Here is a 21760-nt window from a genome sequence, read left to right as displayed (position 1 = left end):
CCTGGGGATTGAACTCTGGGCCTGCACATTGTCCCTGAGCTCCTTTTGCTCAAGGTTAGCATGTTCTACCACTTGAGCCACAGTGCCACTTCCTGCTATTTCTGTTATTAATTGGAGGTAAGAGTCTCATGGACTTTCCTGCCTGGCTGGCTTCGAAATGCAGTCTTCAGACCTCAGACCTCCTGAGTGGCTAGGGTTATAGGCATGAGCCACCAGCATCTGAAACAGAGCAATGTTTTGTAAGAGAGAATGAATACTAGCTAAAAATTACACTTAAAGTGACAAGCTTTTGCATTACTCAATCAAGAACTATGATAATTAAATCATAGTTTTGAAGCAACCTTAAGCACAACATAAAGGATTTTTAGAGAGTTACTAAAGAAAATACATTGATTTTTTTTATGATTCTAGATCTTTACTTAGGAAGTTTCAACCTGTGCCAAGGAGACTTAGTGTTTCCACTGTCCTTTCCTGCTATATTTTCATGGTATTTGATCTTACATCGAGGTCTTTGATCCATTTGGAGTTGATTCTGGTGCAGGGTGATCTATGAGGATCTAACTTCAGTTTTCTGCATGTGTACAGCCAGTTCTGACAGCACTATTTGTTGAATAGGCTGTCTTTTTTCCATTTTGTGTTTCTGGCTCCCTTATCAAATATTAGGTGACTATAGGTCTGTGAATTCTTTCTTTTTTTCTTTTTGTCGGTCATGGGGCTTGAACTCTGGGCCTGGGCGCTTTCCTTGCGCTCTTCAGCTCAAGGTGAGTGCTTTACCACTTGAGCCACAGCACCACTTCTGGTTTTCTAGTGGTTTACAGGAGATATGAGTATCATGGACTTTCCTGCCCAGGCTGGCTTTGAACCGTGATCCTCAGATCTCAGCCTCCTGAGTAGCTAGGATTACAGGCATGAGCCACCAGCACCTGGCCTGTAAGTTCATTTCTAGGTGTGGGCATCTATCTAGTTGACCACAAACCAGGCTACACTAAAGCGACCAGCATGACCACATTCATTGCAGCATTGTTTACAATAGAGAAGATAAGAAATCAACCCCCCCCCCAAAAAAGAAATCAACCCAGATGCTCTCACTAAATGCCTGGATCAAGAAAATGTAGTATATATACTCAATTTAATTCTATGCTTCCATCTGAAAGAATGACATCGCCCCATTCATAAGAAAATGGAAAGACTTGGAAAAATTTATACTAAGCAAAGTAAGCCAGACCCAAAGAAACATAGAGTGCATGTTTTTCCTCATTTCTAATAACTAGAATGTGCCTATACATCTACAAGTAAATCCAATGCATACTAAAAGCCAAATAATTACACCTGGACATGATTAATTAAACTGTAGTCTAAACATTCACACAGTGAGAAAAAGGAGGATATTCTTAGGAGAGGATCACAAGGGTTTAATAGCTATGTGCGTAAGATCATATAAAGTGATGCTTATCAAAATGAATTCCAAGAAATGGAAGAGGTTTTTTATTGTAATGTTTGCAGTTCTTTTTTCTTTTCTTCTTTCCTTTATTTTTTGTTTATTCCCTTCTGTCACTATTTTTGATTTCTGTACTTATATATAAGTTCATCTGATTTGGGGAGGGGAAAAGGAAATAGAGAAACAGTGGGACAAAAGGTGAACCAATTCAGCTATGAAATCCACTAGATACTATGTTGGAAATGAACCGTACAACTTGGAGATGAGGGAAGTCAGGAGGGGAAAAACTAGGAAAGAATGAGGGAGAAGGTGACACTGTTCAAAAGGAAATGTACTCATTACCTGACTCGTGTTAACTGTAACCCCTTTGTATATCACCATTACAATAAAATTTTCAAAAAAGAATTCATAATATTAGAACAGGCTAAATTCAATTGCATAATAAATACAATTTGCAGGTGCCAAAGAGGTCTCACAACTAATTCACAGGGCGATGTCCCAAGAAGGAGGTGTTTCATCATGAAAGGGGAGTTATAGAACAAAACTCAGCAGGTGCAAGATTCTATCAAAATGTTTTCTTCCCTCTTACAGAATGCATGCTTTTCTGTTTTGAATTGTCTCACTGCTCTGTATGAATAGAATTTCAGTGACTCAGGCCCTAAAGGCCTCTATCCATAATCAGGAAGAGTGGAAATAAGCATGTTTTATCACTCTTAATTAATCAGCTCAGAACCTGTCTGGGACAGTTTCAAAAGTGGGTGATTTCACTATCAGTTTGTATTTTTTTGTCAGTTGTGGGGCTTGAACTCTGGGTTTGGGCACTGTCCCTGTGCTCTTCAGCTCAAGGCAAGCTCTCTACCGCTTGAGCCATAGTGCCACTTCCGGTTTTCTAGTGGTTTATTGGAGGTAAGAGTCTCACGGATGTTCCTGCCTGGACTGGCTTTGAACTGTGATCCTCAGATCTCAGCTTTCTGAGTAGCTAGGATTATAGGCTTGAGCCACCAGTGCCTGGCTCAGTTTGTATTGTTAAGGAAGAAGCAGGAGCATGTATGCACAATATTCAAGTACATTCTCCCTTTCCTTGAACAAGAATGACAGAAGGACATAAGAGATTAGAAGTGAATTCATACTCAAGGAGTTACTTTGTCAAGAGAAGGTAAAAAAGATACGCAGGTTGCAAATTCAAACAAGAAATTCAAAATTTCTTAAGTTTCAAATCAATAGGGATATCCTAGAGAAAATGGCTGGACATACACAAAATTCACTTAGCAGATATATCTAACTTGAAAGAAAAGAAAACTTGTAAAGTGATATGAAAAGTAAGAAATTGCTTTGAAAACTGACTGGACAAGACAGTGAAATGCATAAAGAAATGATATTTATGCTAGGCAGGTTAAGTGCCAGTTCAATTTCTTGAAGACAAAATAGCTGGAGAATGCAGAAAAGAGTTAAAGTTGGTTGTGTTTTATTTAGATTAGTTTAGGGGATTCTTTTTTTTCTCACAGAGGCACACATCTTAAGGTAAAACTTCCTTAATTTAGCTGTGATTATTTACAAACTGTTAAGGCTTATCTTCAGGACACTTTGGTGAAACCAATTAACATGGGACATTTAGAAACTGTCCTGATATAAGAAGAAAAGGAAAGAATTCAATAAAAAGAAAAGGAAAGAATTCCAAGGTTTCAAAAATATCACTGACCAGTACATAAAGTTGCCTGTTAAAATTTTATTCATTCAGCCAAGTGATAATGGCTCAATGCCTATCATCCTGAGATCTGAGGATGGAGGTTCAAAGCCATCCCTTGCAGACTGTATCTGTATCCAATTACTCACCAAAAAAGCTGGAAGTGGAAGTATGGCTCAAGTAGGAAAGTACCAGCCTTGACCTAAGGCTTTCTAGCATGCTGGTTATGAATTACAGCTTGAAACTGTAGACAGTTTGAAAGAAAACTTGTGTGTTAGTGGGTGTTTGTGGTAGGGAAATCCAAGATCAAATTGCAGTGAGAGTATTAAGAGTATAAAAGCATGGGGCTGGGAAGGTGGCTCAGTGGTAGAACACTTGTCTTTCATGCATGAGGCCCTGGGTTTGATTCCTCAGCACCACATAAGCAAAAAGAAAAAAGCCGGAAGTGGCTCTGTGGCTCAAGTGGTAGAGCACTAGCCTTGAGCTGAAGAGCTGAGGGACAGCTCCAACGCCCAGAGTTCAGGCTCCACGCCTGGACCCCCCCCCCAAAAAAAAAGAGTATAAAAGAGTTGAAAATTTAAAAGTATTTCTCAGTTTTAGGTAAATTTAGGAATTTTGACAAGTAACTTATTAAACAGTGCAGACAAAGATTTTGTTTTAAACTAGATAGTAAATACTTTTAGACTTTAGAAGACAAGAAGTCTCTTCCTTGCACATTGAATCTAACTCTGTGGCAGGAACCAGCAAGAGGCAGTGTGTAAATGAATGGCAATGTGTCTGTTCTAGTGAAATTTTATTTACAAGAGCAGATGGGGCTATATTTAGCTGCTAGGCCATATTTTTCCAGCTCATATTTGTGATAAAACAAGTAAGCTGCCAAAGCATTTATAAAACAGAAATATCAAAAGCGTGCATGTGTGTGTGTGTGTGTGTGTGTGTATGTGTGTGTATGAAACAAATGGAAATCAGAGAAGGTTGGAAAGTTCCCCAAGTATTTGTCAATCTAATCATTGTTTTCAAATTACATTCATCCTTCTGCTCTTGTTTAACAGGAATGAAATGGAAGCAGAAGCTTAGGCAGCCAAAGTAGAAAGAATAATCACAAAATATTTCAGGGGTGATTTCAAAGGAAAATGGGTGGAGACAGAATGATGGAGAATACTATGGAAAGTTGCCACAACAAAACTCACCTGCTGTCTTGAGCCACACTTGCTGTAGTTAAAGCAGCAATTTGCTCTGGTGGGTTCTGATATTTGGCAGCCAAAGCAGAAAGAAAGGATTTCTCCCTTTCAACATGAAGGATGAAGCGGATGGTAGCAACGTAAGAAATACTCTCAGTGATAAAGTACAGATATTAACTATTTTTTCCAAAGCATAGACGAATGAACCCAGAAGTGAGTGTAATATGATAATGGCCATGATGATGATAAAGCACATACAGCACTTATACCATGTCAGGCACTCTTAGGTTTTACATACATTAGCTCATTTAATTTCAACCCAGTGCGATTGATGCTTTCATTATCTTTATCTTACATATGAAGAAACTGGGTTCAAAGAAGTTATAGACTTTGTTCAAGTTCAGTCAAGGTGGTAAATAGCTGACCAAGCTAGTAAGCAGCAAAGCTGGGCACTAGTGGCTCACACCTGTAATCCTAGCTACTCAGGAGGCTGAGATCTGAGGATCGCAGTTCAAAGCCAGCCTGGACAGGAAAGTCTGTGAGACTCTTACCTCCAATAAACCACCAGAAAACTGGTAGTGGCGGTGTGGCTCAAGTGGTAGAGCACTAGCCTTGAGCTGAAGAGCTGAGGGACAGCGCCCAAGTCCAGAATTCAAGCTGTACAATCACCACCACCACCACCACCACCACCAAAAGATAGTAAGTAGCAAATTGCTTTTCCAAAATGGGAATTCGTATGATAAACTGAAAATTTTAAATAATCACAAAGAGATGATTGCTCTTCCTCATATCTAGGAGAGAATGGTATATTGACATACCTATATGAACAGAGAGAAATAGAGGGTGAAAGGGAGACACAGAGAAACCCAGAGAGAAGGCTGTTAAAATTTAAATGTGAAATGGCTCCTACAGGCTCATCTATTGGGCATTTGCTTGCCAGCTGACTGACTTTTGTCTCCAGTGGATACTGGAAGCTTTGATATGTTGAACAGATTAATCCCTTGATGGAGTCACAGTAGGATGACATTATTAGAGGTGATAGAAAGTAGGAGGTGGGGCCTCACTGGAGGAAGTGTAATACTGGGAGTGTGCCCTTGAAAGATATATCTTGGTCCAGCCCCTTCTTTTCTCTATGTTTCCCAGTTGCTTTGAAATGAGAAGCTCTGTTCCACTTCACCTTCTGTTCTGATATTCTGTCTTCTCACAGGCTTAGAAACAGCTGACCATGGACTAAATCTCTAAAACCACAAGCCAAAATAAATAAATCTTTCCTCATTACTCCTTTACATTCATTCTGTCAGGTATTTAGTCACAGTGATGAAAAGTCTGACTAGCAATAAATGCTCAAAGCAGGCAGAAAAAGGAATATAGTGAGATCATGTAAGAGCAAGGTAGCAAAGGAGTAAAAGCCACTTTCTAAAAACGGAAACATCCATTTTCATTTAGGGTCAGTGATCTAATATTTATCATTATGTATCATAAATTTATAAAATTAAAATAATAATTGATTAAAAGGACACCATAGGACTTTACCATATGTTATATGAATACTGTGGAAGGCTGAGTCCTGAGGCCGCTCCTCTAACTCAGAGGCTGCTTGCCAAGCAAAGGGCCCCAACAAAGAAGTAAGTGTGTATTGTAAGGTAGGAGCAGGTTGAGAAAGGGGTCAGAAAAGGATAATATAAAGCCATAACCTGTCTTCTTGAAAAGAACTGTGCTGTGTGGAGGCATATTCTGGGTTGAAGTTCAACTGTATCTCCCTTCTTGCTCACAACTAAGCTCAACAAAGAATTATTGACAGCTAAGAAGAATCTATAGCATTAAGATTTAAGAGTTAAGTTACAAACATTTACCATCTTTTCCTTCCTCCAGTTCTCAACATACTAAAGTAGAGAGAATTGACAATGTTTAAGCATTGCAAACCAGTGTCCCCTTTCCTATATCATGATCTTAAGGTCAGAGACTAACATCAGTTGGGACTGAGAAGGAAGAGGTAAACATAAATTACACTGAATACTGGTTTTAAATGGGTAAGAGCAGATTTACCGTATTTAATTATTATTTTAATTGTACAAATTTATGGTATACAGTGTGATAATTCAATGCATATACAGTGCATAATAACTCCCGTTAGCATTTCATCTCCTTAATCTTTCACATTTTCATTAATATATAATAATTGGACACACTTACGAGGTAGTGTGATATTTAAAAACATGAATATAATATGTACTGAGAAAATCAGAGTAACTAATGTTCCCACCTCCTTATCATTGGTTTGTTTGGAGGTTCTGAGCTCCTCTAATCTACTTATGCATAAAATATATGTTACTCAGCCAGGTGCTGGTGGCTTGTACCTGTAATCCTAGCTACTCAGGAGACAGAGAGCTGAGAATTCTGGTTTGAAGCTAACCTGGGCAGGAAAGTATGAAGACTCTTACCTCTAATAAAGATATAATAAAGGAAAAATACTCTATCATTTGCAGCAAATGAATGGAAATGGATGGTTTTTGTAAGATCCACTCCTGGATGGCTAGCAGACTCCACCTTCCTCGCAGCAAAGTCTCCACCCAGTACCTGTGTTACCTAGGCAACTGGGACACCTGGAAGAGGTCACATCTGCATCTGCTGAGGTCACATCTGGATTTGATGTGGCCACACCTTTCTCCGCCCATACCCTAGATAAGGTCTAGCCCAGGCCCAGAAGCTCTCTCTGCTCTTTTCTAGCTCTTTCTCAGCTCTTTCCTTTTCTCTTTCCCAGCTCTCTTCTCTTTCTTAGCTCTCTCCCTTTCCCACCTTTCCCAGATGCTCTCTCTATGCTCTTTTCTAGCTCTTTTCTCTCTCTTTCCCAGCTCTCTCTCTTTCCCAGGCCTTTCCCAGCCACGTGGAGTGCCAACCTTGCCTGGTCCCAGCAGGTCTACTGAATAAACCTACCCCTTACCTGAATACCACATGCGTGGTGCTGTTCTTACTGGGCTACCTCTTTTTAAAAACCTAACAGTTTTTTATGCCTGAAACTTCCTAGGTAGGTATGAGAACTGCTTGTCTGTCAACAGGAGTTTAAACTATAGAAAGAATACAGATGTTGGGCTCTAGTGGATCACACCTGTAATCCTAGCTACTCAGGAAGCTGAGATCAGAGCATCTTGGTTCAAAGCCAGCCCAAGTAGGGAAGTTCATCTGACTCTTATCTCCAATTAATCACCAAAAAAGGTGGAAGTGGAGCTGTGGCTCAAACGGAAGAACAAGCCCTGAGTTCTAGCCCCAGGACTAGCACCAAAACAAAAGCAAAAACAAATACAAACTAATAGTTATAAAAGGAAAGGTCTTCATAGGCACCTGACTCATCATTTAATATAACCTTACACTTTGGTGCAAGGACCAATATTTCTGTAGATCTTTTAGGTTTCTACCAGATCAATGAGAAGATTTCATTAGCACATTAATTCTAACAAGACAAGATGAAATCTGAAATTCTGTATAGACCTTCAGATCAACCACACATAAATTACAACATCTGGAGGTTCAGCAGGGCAACCTTAACACTGCTGCTTAAAATATAGTTATACTAAAATCTATGGTGCAGCTATTTCTACAAATGATAAGAAATGGACCTGTGTACCCCACCAGTACCAAGTCTCTGAGGTAATGACTGAAAAAAGATTCACTGACACTAGGAGAGAAAATCTGCTTAGGTAACTTCAGGTCAAGGTTAACAGACTGCTTATAAGGGCAAAAAAGGCTACCACAGGAGTGAATACACTACTACTTTATTAATGCCCCAAAGCCTGAAATCCTTCTAGTTAAGTTAGTACTATAACCTGATAAGAACAACTGAGATACAGAGAATGTAAAATCTACAAAGAGCTCAATGGCCAAGTTAATAGTTACCACTAACTTAATAATACCAACAATGATAAAAAAATAATTACCTTAATTGGTCACACAAGAGGCAATGTGATGTCTGTCTGAAGACATTTTAATTTGTGAAGTAGCTCAAATTACCAAAATGACACATTTTGTCCCTGTTTAACTTATTCTCAAGAAGCCCCACATGAAGTAGTAAGAAGGCCTTTGGGAACGCTAGGAAGACACCTGCATGAGTCTGAAGGGAATTACTGTATTCAGCTCACCCAGAGTGGTTGGGGATAGGTCTAGGGACAAGGGAGGAAGCTCTGGAAGGAAATTCACAGGGTATGGCTGAAAGATGGCCATGGTGATGTTTCCAATTTACCTGCTATATGTTTGTCCAGACTTAACTTCCACCTCCCGTCTTTCTTGAATTCCCTCAGCCTTCACGGGTGTTTAGTCACCAGGGATCAGGACCAACTTCTAAATATGGATCAAGAGCTATCAGCAGATCCTAAGAGGCTAAGTGAAATAGAAGTTTCCCTAACAGTGCCAGAGAATCTGAGTTCCTGCCTACAAGTGAAATGAGTCATCTCTGGGAACTTAGTGATCAATTCTTAAATATCTCATCTCAAACACTGAGCACTTCTTAGAATCACTTTCCCTGCCGCGAAGTGTTAATGTAGTACCTCTTGCCATGCACTTGAAAAAATTACTACTGAGTCAGACACTGTTGGCTCTTGCTTATAATTCTAGTCCTCAAGAAGTTTGAGATCTGAGGGTTGAATTCAAAGCCAGACTAGGCAGACAACTAGAAATTCTTTTCTCCAATTACTCAGCCAAAAGCAGAATTGTGGCTCAAGTAGTAGAGCACCATGCCTTTTCAAGAAATTCAAGTAAAACATGAGGCCAGGAGGTTAAGCCTCAGTATCAACACACACACACACACACACACACACACACACACACACACACACACACAATTTTCTTTATGGTAGCTTAAGTACAAAAATCCAAAATGCAGAGAAACCTTATGGTCCTATATTATACAGAGAAGAGAGAAAAAAATGATAGAAAGTAAATGATTCTTCAATAAAGTAGCTATAACTTGGCACCTAGAAACTGGAATAAAATACACTCACTGAAGGCTTTGTTTATACTAGGCATTTTGTTGTGGGTATAATCCTCCCCCTTAATATTTTTTTAGGGGGTCCAGTCATGGGCCTGAACTCTGGGTCTGGGCACTGTCCCTCAGCTCTTCAGCTCAAGGCTAGCGCTCTACTTCTTGAGCCACAGTGCCACTTCTGGCTTTTTTTTTTCTTATGTGGTGCTGAGGAATCGAACCCAGGGCCTCATGCATGCAAGGCAAGTGCTCTACCACTGAGCCACCTTCCCAGCCCCCCTTAACACTTTTATTAGCATATATTAGCTGTACAGGGGTTTCACTGTGACAATGTCTTATGAACCTTGTATTAAACTTGAGGCCTAGAAAGGTGAAATGATAACTTCAAAGCAATAAATTCAGTATGTGGCAGAAATGAGACACCAGATCAGATCTATCTTATTTTCAATAGAGAGGGTTCCGGCATGGCATTCAGATTACTGCTTTACTTTCTCTCCTTCAGCTTTACTGAAGTGTAAGTGAGAAACAGAAGAAACTAATATACACAAGGTGTTCATTGCAGCCTTTGTGTATGTTATGTCTCTATCAGAGCTCAAACTCCATGGAGGAGGAGTTTTCAGTGTCCCATGTCTGCTACATGGCAGGTATTCACTAGATAACATCTTAGTAAATCTGACCCAATTTCTACATGTGGAGAATGAAGAATGTTATGCATGACACCTCTTCTTCCACTGTATAATTACACTTGTGTTTCAAATTAGGTAAGGAATTATAAATAAAGGGTCTACCAAATGCAGACTTCCAAAGTCATATAGTCCACTTTTGAGAGAGAAAAAAAGGTGTGAATAAACAAAAATAAACAAAACAGATAATAAGAATTTTAAAAGAATGAAAAGCCAATCACTTTCTTCACTGCCAAGGTTAAGATGAATCTGTGTTGTCGAATATTCGATCTTTCTTAACACACAACAAACATTATTCTCTAATACCTGTTCTGAAGCAAATAAAGGATGAAAGCCACTATTTTATTTTATTACACCTTATTGCAAATGGTATGATTTTAATGGCATAAGCATATCTAGATGACAGGCTTTAAACCATAAAGAATGGAACAAATCCATGCCAACATAATAAAAATCCATTTTTAAAGTCCACATCTCTCAGCCATCTTATGAACAATGTTTAAATCACTTCTTCCTATGCATTAAATGTACTTTGTAATATGATAATCCATTAGTCTATTCCTTTATTAAATATTTATTTAGCACCAATTATGTGCCAGTATTACTAAGGTCTGTAGCTATGAACAAAAAAGAATTCAAAATGCTTCTGTCATAGGGCTAATAGTCATGGGAAGAGAGGAAATAACAAATAAAACAAATAGATGGCAGACTGTGATAAGTGCCAAGAAGAAAAACAATTCATGGAATGCAATCAAGGGTGCAATTTATGACAGGATACTTCCTTATTGAGAAGGTAAAGTTGCACAAATACCTGGACCCGAGAGTGATCAGAAAGTTCAGAGAGACCCATCTGGAAGAGGAAAGAGCAATTGCAAAAGCCACAAGATAGCACTCCTGCTTTGTGTATGTGTAAAGCAGCAGAAGAAATCTGTAGCAAAGTGAATAAGGGGAAGTGTCATAGGAGATGTGGTAAAGTAATAACTGCAGGAGTATGAAAGTGTGGGATGGAAATGATTGTGTAGTATTATGAAGGTGATTCTCAGAACTTTGGCTTTTACTGAGGGAGATAGAAAGCCACTGAAATGTTGAAGAGGTGTGTGTGTGTGTGTGTGTGTGTGTGTGTGTGTGTGTGTGTGTGTGTGTGTTTTAAGCTTTTCACTAATGTAGCCCAGGGATTTACTCTTTAGCTCAGGCTGTCCTCGAATTCATGATCTTCTTAGCTCTGCCTCCTGAGTGCTGGGATTACAGGTGTGCACCACCACATCTGGCAAGGGCAAAGAGATTTTTTTTTTGTTGGTCGTGGGGCCTGAACTCTGGGCCTGGGTGCTGTCCCTCAGCTCTTCAGCTCAAGGCTAGTGCTCTACCACTTGAACCACAGCGCCACTTCTGGCTTTTTTCTTTTTGCTTATGTGGTGCTGAGGAATGGAACCTGGGCCTCAGGCATGCAAGGGAAGCACTCTACCACTGAGCCACCTTCCCAGCCCCCAAGGGCAAAGATATTTTAAAACATCCTTGTAGATTATTGTTCTGAGAAATAATTATGGAGAGGAAGGTTCAAGAAATCATATGGATGTGAGGGGTATGGTGATGTGTTTAGTCAGACTTGGTTGCTATGACAGACACCAAAGATAGTTCAATGCAAGAAAGCTATATTTTGCCTCATGGTTTCAGAGGTTTCAGTTTTGTATCAGCTGGATCTACTGCTTTGTGACTGTGATGACGCAGACTATCATAGCAGGAGGAGTGCAAGGAAGAGGCTGCTCACCATATGGTGGCCAGGAAGCAGGGAAAGAAAGAGAAGGAGAATAAGGGGATCAGGAATAAGAGCTCCTTTAACAACACACTTCCAGTGACCTGTTTCTCTCAGTTCAGCCTCACTTCCTAAAGTTTTAGCACCTCTCCAAATAGTTCCATCAGCTGAGAATAACCTTAACAGGTGGCTTGGATATAATGTAGCAAGTAGACAAGCAGAGAGGTAACATGGTAACTAGGTTTCGATTGTATTTTCATGTTAGAACTAAGCATTGGCAGATGTAATGTGGGATATGAAAAAGAAGAATGAGAGATGGCAAACAGATGGTTGGATGAAATTACTATGGTAAAAGCAGAGTTGGGGGGGAAGAGGTACAGACTGAAAGAAATCCCAATAAAAATACTGGGAAAGCACTTTTTCTGGAGCTAGACAAGTTAATAATAAATTTTATATGGAAAAATAAGCATGGAAGAACAGCCTGCAAACCACAGAGAAACCACACTATGTATGAGAGAATCAATTCATACTAAAACATGCAACACATCTTCTATAATTCAAATAGTATGGTTTGATCATTTGAGCACAAAGTTGGGCCAATGACCAAAATATTAAATCCTGAAATAGAATAAGTATATATTGAAATTAGGTATCCAGAAAGAGATAACTTATTTTGCCAGAGTGAAGCGGAACTTTTTAGTGAATGGTATCTGGACAACTGGACAGCCATGTGGAAAAATCAGATCCATAACTCAGACCATATTTAATAAACACCAACTGAATTAGTGAAGCTGATCTAGCTCACATTTTATTGGTCTAAAAACTGATTTTTCACCAGGTGCTGATGGCTTATGCCTGTAACCCTAGCTACTCAGGAAGCTGAGAGCTGAGGATTGTGGTTCAAAGTCAGCCCAGGCATGAAAGTCCATGAGATTCTTAGCTCCACTAAAGTACCAAGAAGTAGAGCTATGGTTCATGTGGTAAAGTACTAGCCTTGAGCTAGCACTCAGGTACAGAGCCTAGGACCTGAGTTCAAGCCCCAGAACTGGTACAAAATTAACAGCAGATTTTGCTATGCTTTGTACACTGGAATCTAGCAATCAATCTAGTAATCACATATCTAACATTCTTTCCTTGAGCTCATTCATTCTTCCCAGGCTTGCAGAACGTTTTTTAAAATCTTTTTTATTAGCTTACATTAGTTATACAGAGGGGATTTCATTATGAGATTTCCACTCATATTTATAATATGTTCCAATAAATCTCTTTACCTAATAAAAGATCAAACTCCTCTTTAAAATTCTTGTACAGCTACTGCTTCTATGGAATATCTAATGTCCCTATAGCATATCAGACATCATTTATGTAGCATCTAATATTATTTTTATGGTACACAGAGTGGATCTTTATCTGTATTGTGTAAATGTTTTAAATTTAACTTATGCATAGATTAGATCTGCTCCCAATTTCCAACTGTGGAGAAGATCTATAAAATTGACACCCCTGCTTTGTGCCTTCCTATGCATTATCTCTAAAATAGCATGCTGTCTAGAGAAAGAAAGTTAAAGAGAAATATTGTCATGAAATGAAAAGGAAAATCTACTGGTCTTTCTTTTTGCATTAGAGAGGTGCACTATTTTTTAGGTGGGGCTCAAGCATTCTGAGCAAATATTTTAACACTGAGTTATACCCCTGGCCCAAGAGACATAAGACATATTAAAACACCATCAGTATCCATTAGCCTCTGCCTCTGTTTCTTTTTGATTCGGCATAGTAAAGTAATGATAATATTAACTTTCTAGCCCCAAGTCTTGTGTGAACTAGGTATTTTCCCCTTGCCATGATGGTAAATCTTAACTCACAAGTGTCCTATGGAAATGGACCAATACACAGGGACATGAATCTGTGCCTCCCACACACAGAGCATTATTAGTTACATACCACTTTCAGATTTCTTTACAAAAGTAATTTATAACTGATAGCAATGCACAAACTTTGGGAATGGAGGTTTCAGATAAGCATCAAAAAGGCAGGAAAGCCTGTGAAAATGTTTTCAAGTGCTGATATACTTACTGTTTTTTCAATATTTTCAAAAGCTTCTCTGGCTTCTTCATATGTGCAGATTTCCTCTTTGCACTCTCGTTCAATGTTGCCCTGTCTGATTTCTTCAAAAAGGCCATTAGCTCTTGGGTAACGTTTTAAAACTGAATTGGCCCTTTCTCCTGTGAGGAAAACTAAAAAGAGATATAATAATAAGCATAAAACGGCAATAAAAATCCCATGTGGTAAGTTAATATACAAGAAGAAAACTGCTAGATGCTCTTCAGAAAACACAGACAACATCCTAATCCTCTTGTCAGTTAAGTCAGCAGTGAAGCAACACTTAGCTCCAAACAGGGCATCTGCCAGCTTACTCATCATGTCACCATGTCCTCTCAGTCAAAGTTGCCCTGGGCAGGGGCAGTGACATACTTAACCATGTTATATTCAGACTTTACACATTCCTGCCTACCATGAATGTTTAAATATAGTAATAATGATAGCAATACTTATATTCACTACTGTAAGTGGATACCCCAAGGCATTCTGCTGTTGGACAGCAACAACCAAATCAAAATCAAAATCCAGTCTCTAGACTGCAGAGACAGTCTTAGTCTCTCCAGCTAAAAATAAGTAAAACTCCAATTGACCTTATGAAAAAAGATGACAAAATAATAATGACAAGCTAAATTTGATCATAATTCATTTCAAGGTAATATTCATAGCAGTTATGTTCTAAATGAACTCAAGTTAAATATAATGTGGTAGCATTTTAACATACCTCAACTCATTTCATTATCTTTAAGGAAAAAAAATCCTCTTCCAGGATTTTTGGGCACTGCATATAAGCATTCAAAATGTACTCATGATACTCAGTAAAATACATAAAGCAGTAGTCCTATTTGACGTTACCCTGGGCTCCATAGAGAGACACTGTCTCTAAACAAGAACAAAAATAACAACAAAAAATAGGCATTTTTTGCTCATAAGGAATTTGTTTTACTTTCATATTCAACTACATTTTAAGCTCTATTTTATGTTTTCTATAAAAAGTGTTTTGCTTGTTTGAAGTCATAAATGTAATGCCACCAAAATCTTTGCTAGTGTAAGAATATTAGGCAATTCCCGAATTTTGTAAAATAGTAACATGTGAGAAGCTGTATTATGTATCTTCCAAGATAGTAAAAAAAAAAACATTCTATTTTACAAAACATATTCTGAAGTAAATGAAATAACAGTAATTTTTGGTTAAAATTAATATATATTTTAATTTTATTTTATCGTAAAGATCCTGTACAGAGGGATGACAGTTACATCAATACGGTAATGAGTGCATTTCTTTTTTTTATTCTTTTTTTGGGGGGGTCTGGTCGTGGGGCCTGAACTCTGGGCCTGGGTGCTGTCCCTCAGCTCTTTAGCACCAGGCTTGGGCTCTACCACTTGAGCCACAATGCCACTTTCGGCTTTTTTTCTTTTTGCTTATGTGGTGCTGAGGAATCGAACCCAGGGCCTCATGCATACAAGGCAAGCGCTCTACCACTGAGCCACCTTCCCAGCCCCATGAGTACATTTCTTATCCAGCACTGTTACCCCCTCCTTTGTTTTTCTCCTATCCCTTCCCTCCCCCACTTTCCCCACTCCTCCTACCCTGCCCTAAGTTGTAAAGTTCATTTCCAACATAGTGTCTTGTGAGTATTATTGTTGCAGTGTGTCATCCTATGTCATTGTTTCAAAATTATTATATTAATGAACTCATTTAAATGTGTATTTAATTTTATAGAAGATAAACATTTGTTCATAACCCTTTAAAGTATCCAAATTTATACCAGCTAGTTAAATTATCTACACTAGGTTGAAAATCACATATGGTTGGCTTTCCATAAGTATTTCTTCCTTTCTATACATCATGGGAGAAATCATCTATAAAAGGAATCATTGAGTCATACAGTATCATTAGAAGAAACCTTAAAAATACAACGTATGGCCAGACACTGGTGGCTCACATTGTAATACTATATACACAAGAGGCTGAGATTTGAGGGTTGAGGTTCAGAGCCAGCTTGGGCAGGAAAGGCTATGAGATCTTATCTCCAATTAACTACCAAAAAAGCCCAATGTGGAGCTGTAGCTCAAGTGGTAGAACACTAGTCTTGAGCAAAACAAACAAACAACAACAACAACAAAACCTCAGGGCTAGTACTGAGTTCAAGCTTGGTCCCTGAGTTCAAGTCCCAAGACTAGCAAAAAAATAAAAATACAAATTATAAGTCAGGTGCTGGGGCTCATGGTAGTAATCCTAGCTAGTCTGAAGGCTGAGATCACAGGATAGATCTTGGCTCAAAGCCAGCTCAGCAGGTGTCTTATGTTTAATTAATCACCCCAAATCAATAAAAGCCAGTGGAGATCAAGTAGTAGAGTACCTGCCTAGACCGTGAAAGTTCAGGGATAGCACCAGGCCCTGAATTCAAGTCTCAGGATGAGCACAAAAAAAATACAAATTATGGTAATTTTTTTCTTGTTTTTCTTTTATTGTCTGTCATGGGACTTGAACTCTGGGCTTGGGTGCTGTTCCCTTAGCTCTTTAGTTCAAGGCTAGCACTCTACCACTTGAGCCACAGTGCCACTTCTGGTTTTCTGGTGGCTTATTGTAGATTAGAGTGTAACAAATTTTCCTGTCAGAGCTGGCTTTGAACCATGATCCTCAGATCTCAACCTCCTGAGTAGCTAGGATTACAGGCATGAGCCACAGGCGCCTGGCTCAAATTATGGTAAATTTTATAAAAGAAATCAACAGGATTGGTTGCATATCTTAGCTTTGGAAAACAATGCTGCAATAAACATAGTTATGCTAGTAGCTTTAGTGTGGTCTTGTTTGTGATCATTCGGGTAAATGCCCAAAAGTGGGATTGCTAGGTCATAGGGGAGCTCTATGTGGAGTCTTTTGAGGAACCTCCATACTGCTTTCCAAAGTGGTTGAACTCCCACCAATAATGCAGTAAGGTTCCCTTCTGTCCATATCCCCTCCAGCATCTGTTGTTATTAGAGTTCTTGATTATAGCCATTCTAACTGGGGTGAGGTGGTATCTCAATGTTTTGATTTGCATTTCTTTTATGGCTAGGGAGGTTGAGCATTTCTTCATGTGTCTATTGGCCATTCTTATTTCCTCTTCAGATGCCCCTCAGTAGATGAATGGATCAAGAAAATGTGGTATATATACACAATGGAATTCTATGCCTCCATCAAAAAGAATGACATTGCCCATTTGTTAAGAAATAGAAAGACTTGGAAAAAATTATATTAAGTGAAGTAAGCCAGGCACAAGGAAACATAGGTCCCATGGTTTCCCTTATTTGCAATAACTAGTATATATCTGAGATAAGCAGAAAAGGTCAGATAAGATGATAAGTGAAATGAACCCTAAGATAAGGACACAAGTGGGTTTTTTTCTTTCTTGCTATTGTTTCTAACGTATTTATAAGGTACCACGTGATTTTTTTTTGTTCCTTTGTATGTCCCTCCCGCATGGTATTACCCGTTTTCACTGTATTTGATGTTGGTAAAATTTGGGGAGTGGGAGGGAAAAAACAAATTGTTTAAATAAGGATACAGGTTGACCCATTGCAACAATGAGATGTACAAGACGCTATGTTGAAAAACGAACTTTACAATTTAGGTGGGGAGGGTGGGGAAAGGGGAAATGTAGTTGTGGAGATGGGAGGGAAGGGATGGTAGGAGAAAAACAAAAGAGGAGGAAACAATGCTTGATAAGAAATGTACTCATTACCTTGCTCATGTAATCATAACCCCTCTGTACACAGTATTTTCACAATAAAAAACTTATTAAAAAAGAAATCAACAGGAATATAATGAGCTGCAGAATATCAGTGGAACTTATTAGGAGTGATCTTCACATCTTAGCAGTGTCAAGAATTCTTAAAGACTCATTGTTAAACAGATTATTGGTATTCAATACCATTTTCTAGTTCTATTGGTCTAGACCAGGTACAGGGCCAAGGAATTGCATTCATAATCAGTTTTCAGTGCTTATCCTAATGCCAGTTCCTTTGAAAATGAGTTTAGAAGTAGGAGTTTATGGAAAGCATAGATAATTTAGAGACATCTTTTGGTATATGATTTTAATACCTATATATACTTGTGAATTTCCTGAAAAGGAACAAGGTACACATATTTTTTATATTTATTTCCAGGAACCACTTTATTGAATTACAACTTTGCAGCTTTTAGTGTTTACAATTTTTCTGGTGATGGCACTCTGGTTTGAATTCAGGCCTTTCACTTGCTATGCTGGCACTCTACCTGTTAAGCCGTGGCTCCAGTCCTTCTTGTTTTAGTTATTTTTCAAATGGGCTGCTACATTTATGCCCAAGCTAGTCTGGACCTCGATACTCTTATTTATGCTCCTCATGTATTAGGATGATAGGTGCATACTACTGTGCCCTGTTTTTTTTGTGTGTGTGTGTGTGTTGAGATGCAATGTTGTGAACTTTTTGCCTCAGCTGGCTTTGAATCATGATCTCCCAATCTCTTTTTCCTCTATAATTAAAGGCATGAGTGAACTCATCCAGCCCCTTAGTCTTATTTATATCCTCTAAAATGACACAGATATAAACCAACTAACATGAAAAAAGATAGCAACCTATTTTCCTTGGAGAGTCTTTTTTCCAACATAAACAGCTTCTCTTTCTTTATTCATTTGTCATATAAAGTAGATGTTATTTTCTGCATCATCTTTCTCTTATAAAATAGTGTCTTTTACTGAGTGCAAATCTCATTGTGTGCTCTAAATAGTGCAAACTTGATCAGAATTATCAGCTTCCTTGTTTTTAAACACAATACATATGCTAATGTAGTCTATGATAGTCTTGAGTTTTGGATCTGTTTTGCTAAGCATAAATAAAATTATCAACAATAATGTATTTTGAATTTTTTGTATTGGTACTGGTGTTTGAACTCTGGGTCTGGGCATTGTCTTTGAGCTGTTTTGCTCAAGGCTAGTGCTCTACCACTTGAGCCACAGCTCCACTTCAGACTTTTTTGGTAGATACTTGGAGATGAGTATCCTGGCCTTTCCTACCTGGGCTAACTTTGAACCATGATTCTTAATTCTCAGCCTCCTGAGTACCTAGGATTACAGGCATGAGCCACCAGTTCTAGGCTGTATTTTGAACTTTTAAGCGGAAAAAGATAAAATACTATAAAACAAAATTATTTTCTCATATCCTAGCTAAATGAATAAACAGAGTCAAGGAAAGTAACTAATTCCTAAAACCAGAAATCACACTAATTGAGAAGGATAAGCAACTGGAAGGTAATATACAAGACACAGATTTTCTAATCCTGGTCTAATCAAATTACCCAGAGCATTCCATAAATATCTCCTATGTATTTCTTGTTCCAAGAGGTAAGGTAATATAATACTGAGAACTCTAGATGGACCAAGCTGTCAAGTACATTTTATCTTGCTTGCCAAATCTAGTCAATTAGAAGGTACTACATGGAGCAAAATTCTGACCTAAAAGGAAAGGTGGTATTAGAGATTAGTTAAGTCGGCTATGCATTAAGAAATAGACAATGGTGTCTTTAAAAATTAATTTTCAGACTGGGGCTGGTGGCTCCCATCTATAATCCTAGCTACTCTGAAGACTGAGATCTGAGGATCTCAGACCAGGCAGGAAGTCTGTGAGACTCTTACCTCCACTAAACTAATCCCCAAAAAAGTTGGAAGTAGAGCTCTGGTTCAAGTGGTAGAGCATTAGACTTGAGGAAAAGAAGCTCAGTGTTGGGGCTGGGAAGGAGGCTCAGTGGTAGAGTGCTTGCCTTGCATGCATGAGGCCCTGGGTTCGATTCCTCAGCACCACATAAGCAGAAAAAAAGCCAGAAGTGGTGCTGTGGCTCAAGTGGTAGAGCGCTAGCCTTGAGCTGAAGAGCTGAGGGACAGTGCCCAGACCCAGAGTTCAGGCCCACGACCAGACTCCCCTTCCCCCCCAAAAAAGGTTAGTGTGAATGCCCGTTTCCTAAGTTCAAGCCTCAGGACCAGCACAAAAAAGTAATTTAGGTGCTCACTTCGACAGCACATATACTAAAATTGGAATGATACAGAGAAGATTAGCATGGCCCCAGCACATGGATAACACTCAAATTTGTGAAGCGTTCCATATATATATATTTTTTAATTTGGGGAGGGGAAGGAAAATAACAAAACGCTGAAATAAGGATACAGGTTGACCCATTGTAACAATGAGATGCACAAGACACTATGCTGAAAATGAACTTTACAACTTCGTGAGGAGGAAGGAGTTGGGGAGGTGGGGAGGGAAGGGATGGTAAGGGAAAAACAAAGGAGGAGGTAACAATGCTCCATAGGAAATGTATTCATTACCTTACTCATGTAACTGTAACCCCTCTGTACAGTATCTTTACAATAAAGATATATACTCAAAAAGTAATTTAGAACAAGTTGAAGGGAAAGGTGGCAGCTTTGGTGTATAGCACGAAATCAGATTGTCTGTTCTCATAATACTGAGCTACTTCGAGGCTGCAAAAAGGGGATTTTCCACACCATAGGGACTTTCATTACTACTTTAAAATTGAGCCTAGGGTCTCATCAACACACACACATATACACACATACATACACACACATACACACATCCTCTCACACACAACACATGCACATACATGCTCAAAAATTAAAGCAGTGATTTTTACCTCTTTCCCCTAAACTCTGTAAGTTATCCTATAGCTAGCAGGTCACATGCCTATCTTACTCATGGATTACATGATGTGACAAGAATACAGAATGTATGTGTGCTTTGAGGACATAATATTAAGAAGTTATTAAAAGTATTCGCATTCAAAGAAATGAGAGCCAGGTACTGGTAGCTCACACCTGTAATCCTAGTTACTCAGTAGACTAAGATCTATAGCTTGAAGCTAGACTGGGCAGGAAAGTCCATGAAAATCTTATCCCCAATTAGCCATCAAAAAGCTGGAAGTGGAGCTGTGGCTCAAGTTGAAGAGCTCCAGATTTGAGTGAAAAAGCTGAAATAGCACCTAGGCTCTGAGTTCAAGTCTCAATACCAACACACAGACACACAGACACAGACACACACAGCTCTAAACTTAAATTTTGTCTTCAGATTTAGTTAAAAACATTCTAACTAAAGAAAGGATTTCAAAGCTAAGATTGATACATACCCACATGCTCACAAAATAAGCATATTCATTTAAACTCATAACCACTTTTTCACATCTCAGAATAAGGTATCTCATGCTTTTACTCCCAAGTAATAAAAATAAGTGAAGAGGAATTCTCATGTAACTTTAAATTACTGACTTAACCAAAATATTTAGTTGTACAAATAAATTTGTCATATTTAAAACATACTTTAGATATTCAAAAATACTTAAACAGCAACAATTTAAATTGTTTGGGACTAATTCCTTAATAAGTGGGACTATTTGTTGTTTCTTTTGGCCTTAAATTGCTATGAAAAACATTCTGTGCCAACTAAGTGAATCATAAACTGAGACAGTTTGAAAGCCTGTTATCTAGCGGTTCTGGAGGTTGACAGACTCTTGTCACTCCTCTCAAATCTCTTTAGCACTCTAGTCTTGAATGAGCTGGGAAGTTACATCTCTGAGGAAGGAGATGGAGATTTTATTTTGAAGTTCACAGTTATTTTTTATTACTGTGACCCTGAGTGAAGCCATCAGTAAAACAATATAGTATAGACTATTAAATTAACCAGCCACACCATGCAGTTATACGTAATGTTAACCTAGCCTTTTCTCAACTAGTTATTTTAAGTCTATAAGCTTCCTTCAAGAAGAGTCTAGGTACTGTGCTTTGGACATTGTTTTCTCCCTGAGGTTCATGTTTTAGAGGCTTAGACCTCCATGAGGTAGTTGGAAATGGTGGATCCTTAAATAGTTGGATCTACTGAGAGCTTGTTAGATCACTGGAGGTCTGAAAGCAGACCTCCAGTAC

At 38.6% G+C, this 21760-nt stretch overlaps 1 protein-coding gene across 2 annotated transcripts in view; it reads right to left on the bottom strand.

The window, feature by feature from the left end:
* Prrg1 (proline rich Gla (G-carboxyglutamic acid) 1) overlaps window positions 1-21760 on the bottom strand; it is a 98421-nt gene that overhangs the window by 7659 nt on the left and 69002 nt on the right. For both annotated transcript variants that reach the window (XM_013026707.1, XM_013026708.1), the window contains exon 3: window positions 13782-13942. In XM_013026707.1, the coding sequence (XP_012882161.1) occupies window positions 13782-13942 (161 nt within the window). The remainder of the gene's footprint in view (window positions 1-13781; window positions 13943-21760) is intronic.

The sequence above is a fragment of the Dipodomys ordii genome, unplaced genomic scaffold, assembly GCF_000151885.1.
Source record: "Dipodomys ordii isolate 6190 unplaced genomic scaffold, Dord_2.0 Scaffold96, whole genome shotgun sequence".
NCBI lineage: Eukaryota > Metazoa > Chordata > Mammalia > Rodentia > Heteromyidae > Dipodomys > Dipodomys ordii.
This window is presented reverse-complemented; position numbering and strand designations above follow the sequence as displayed.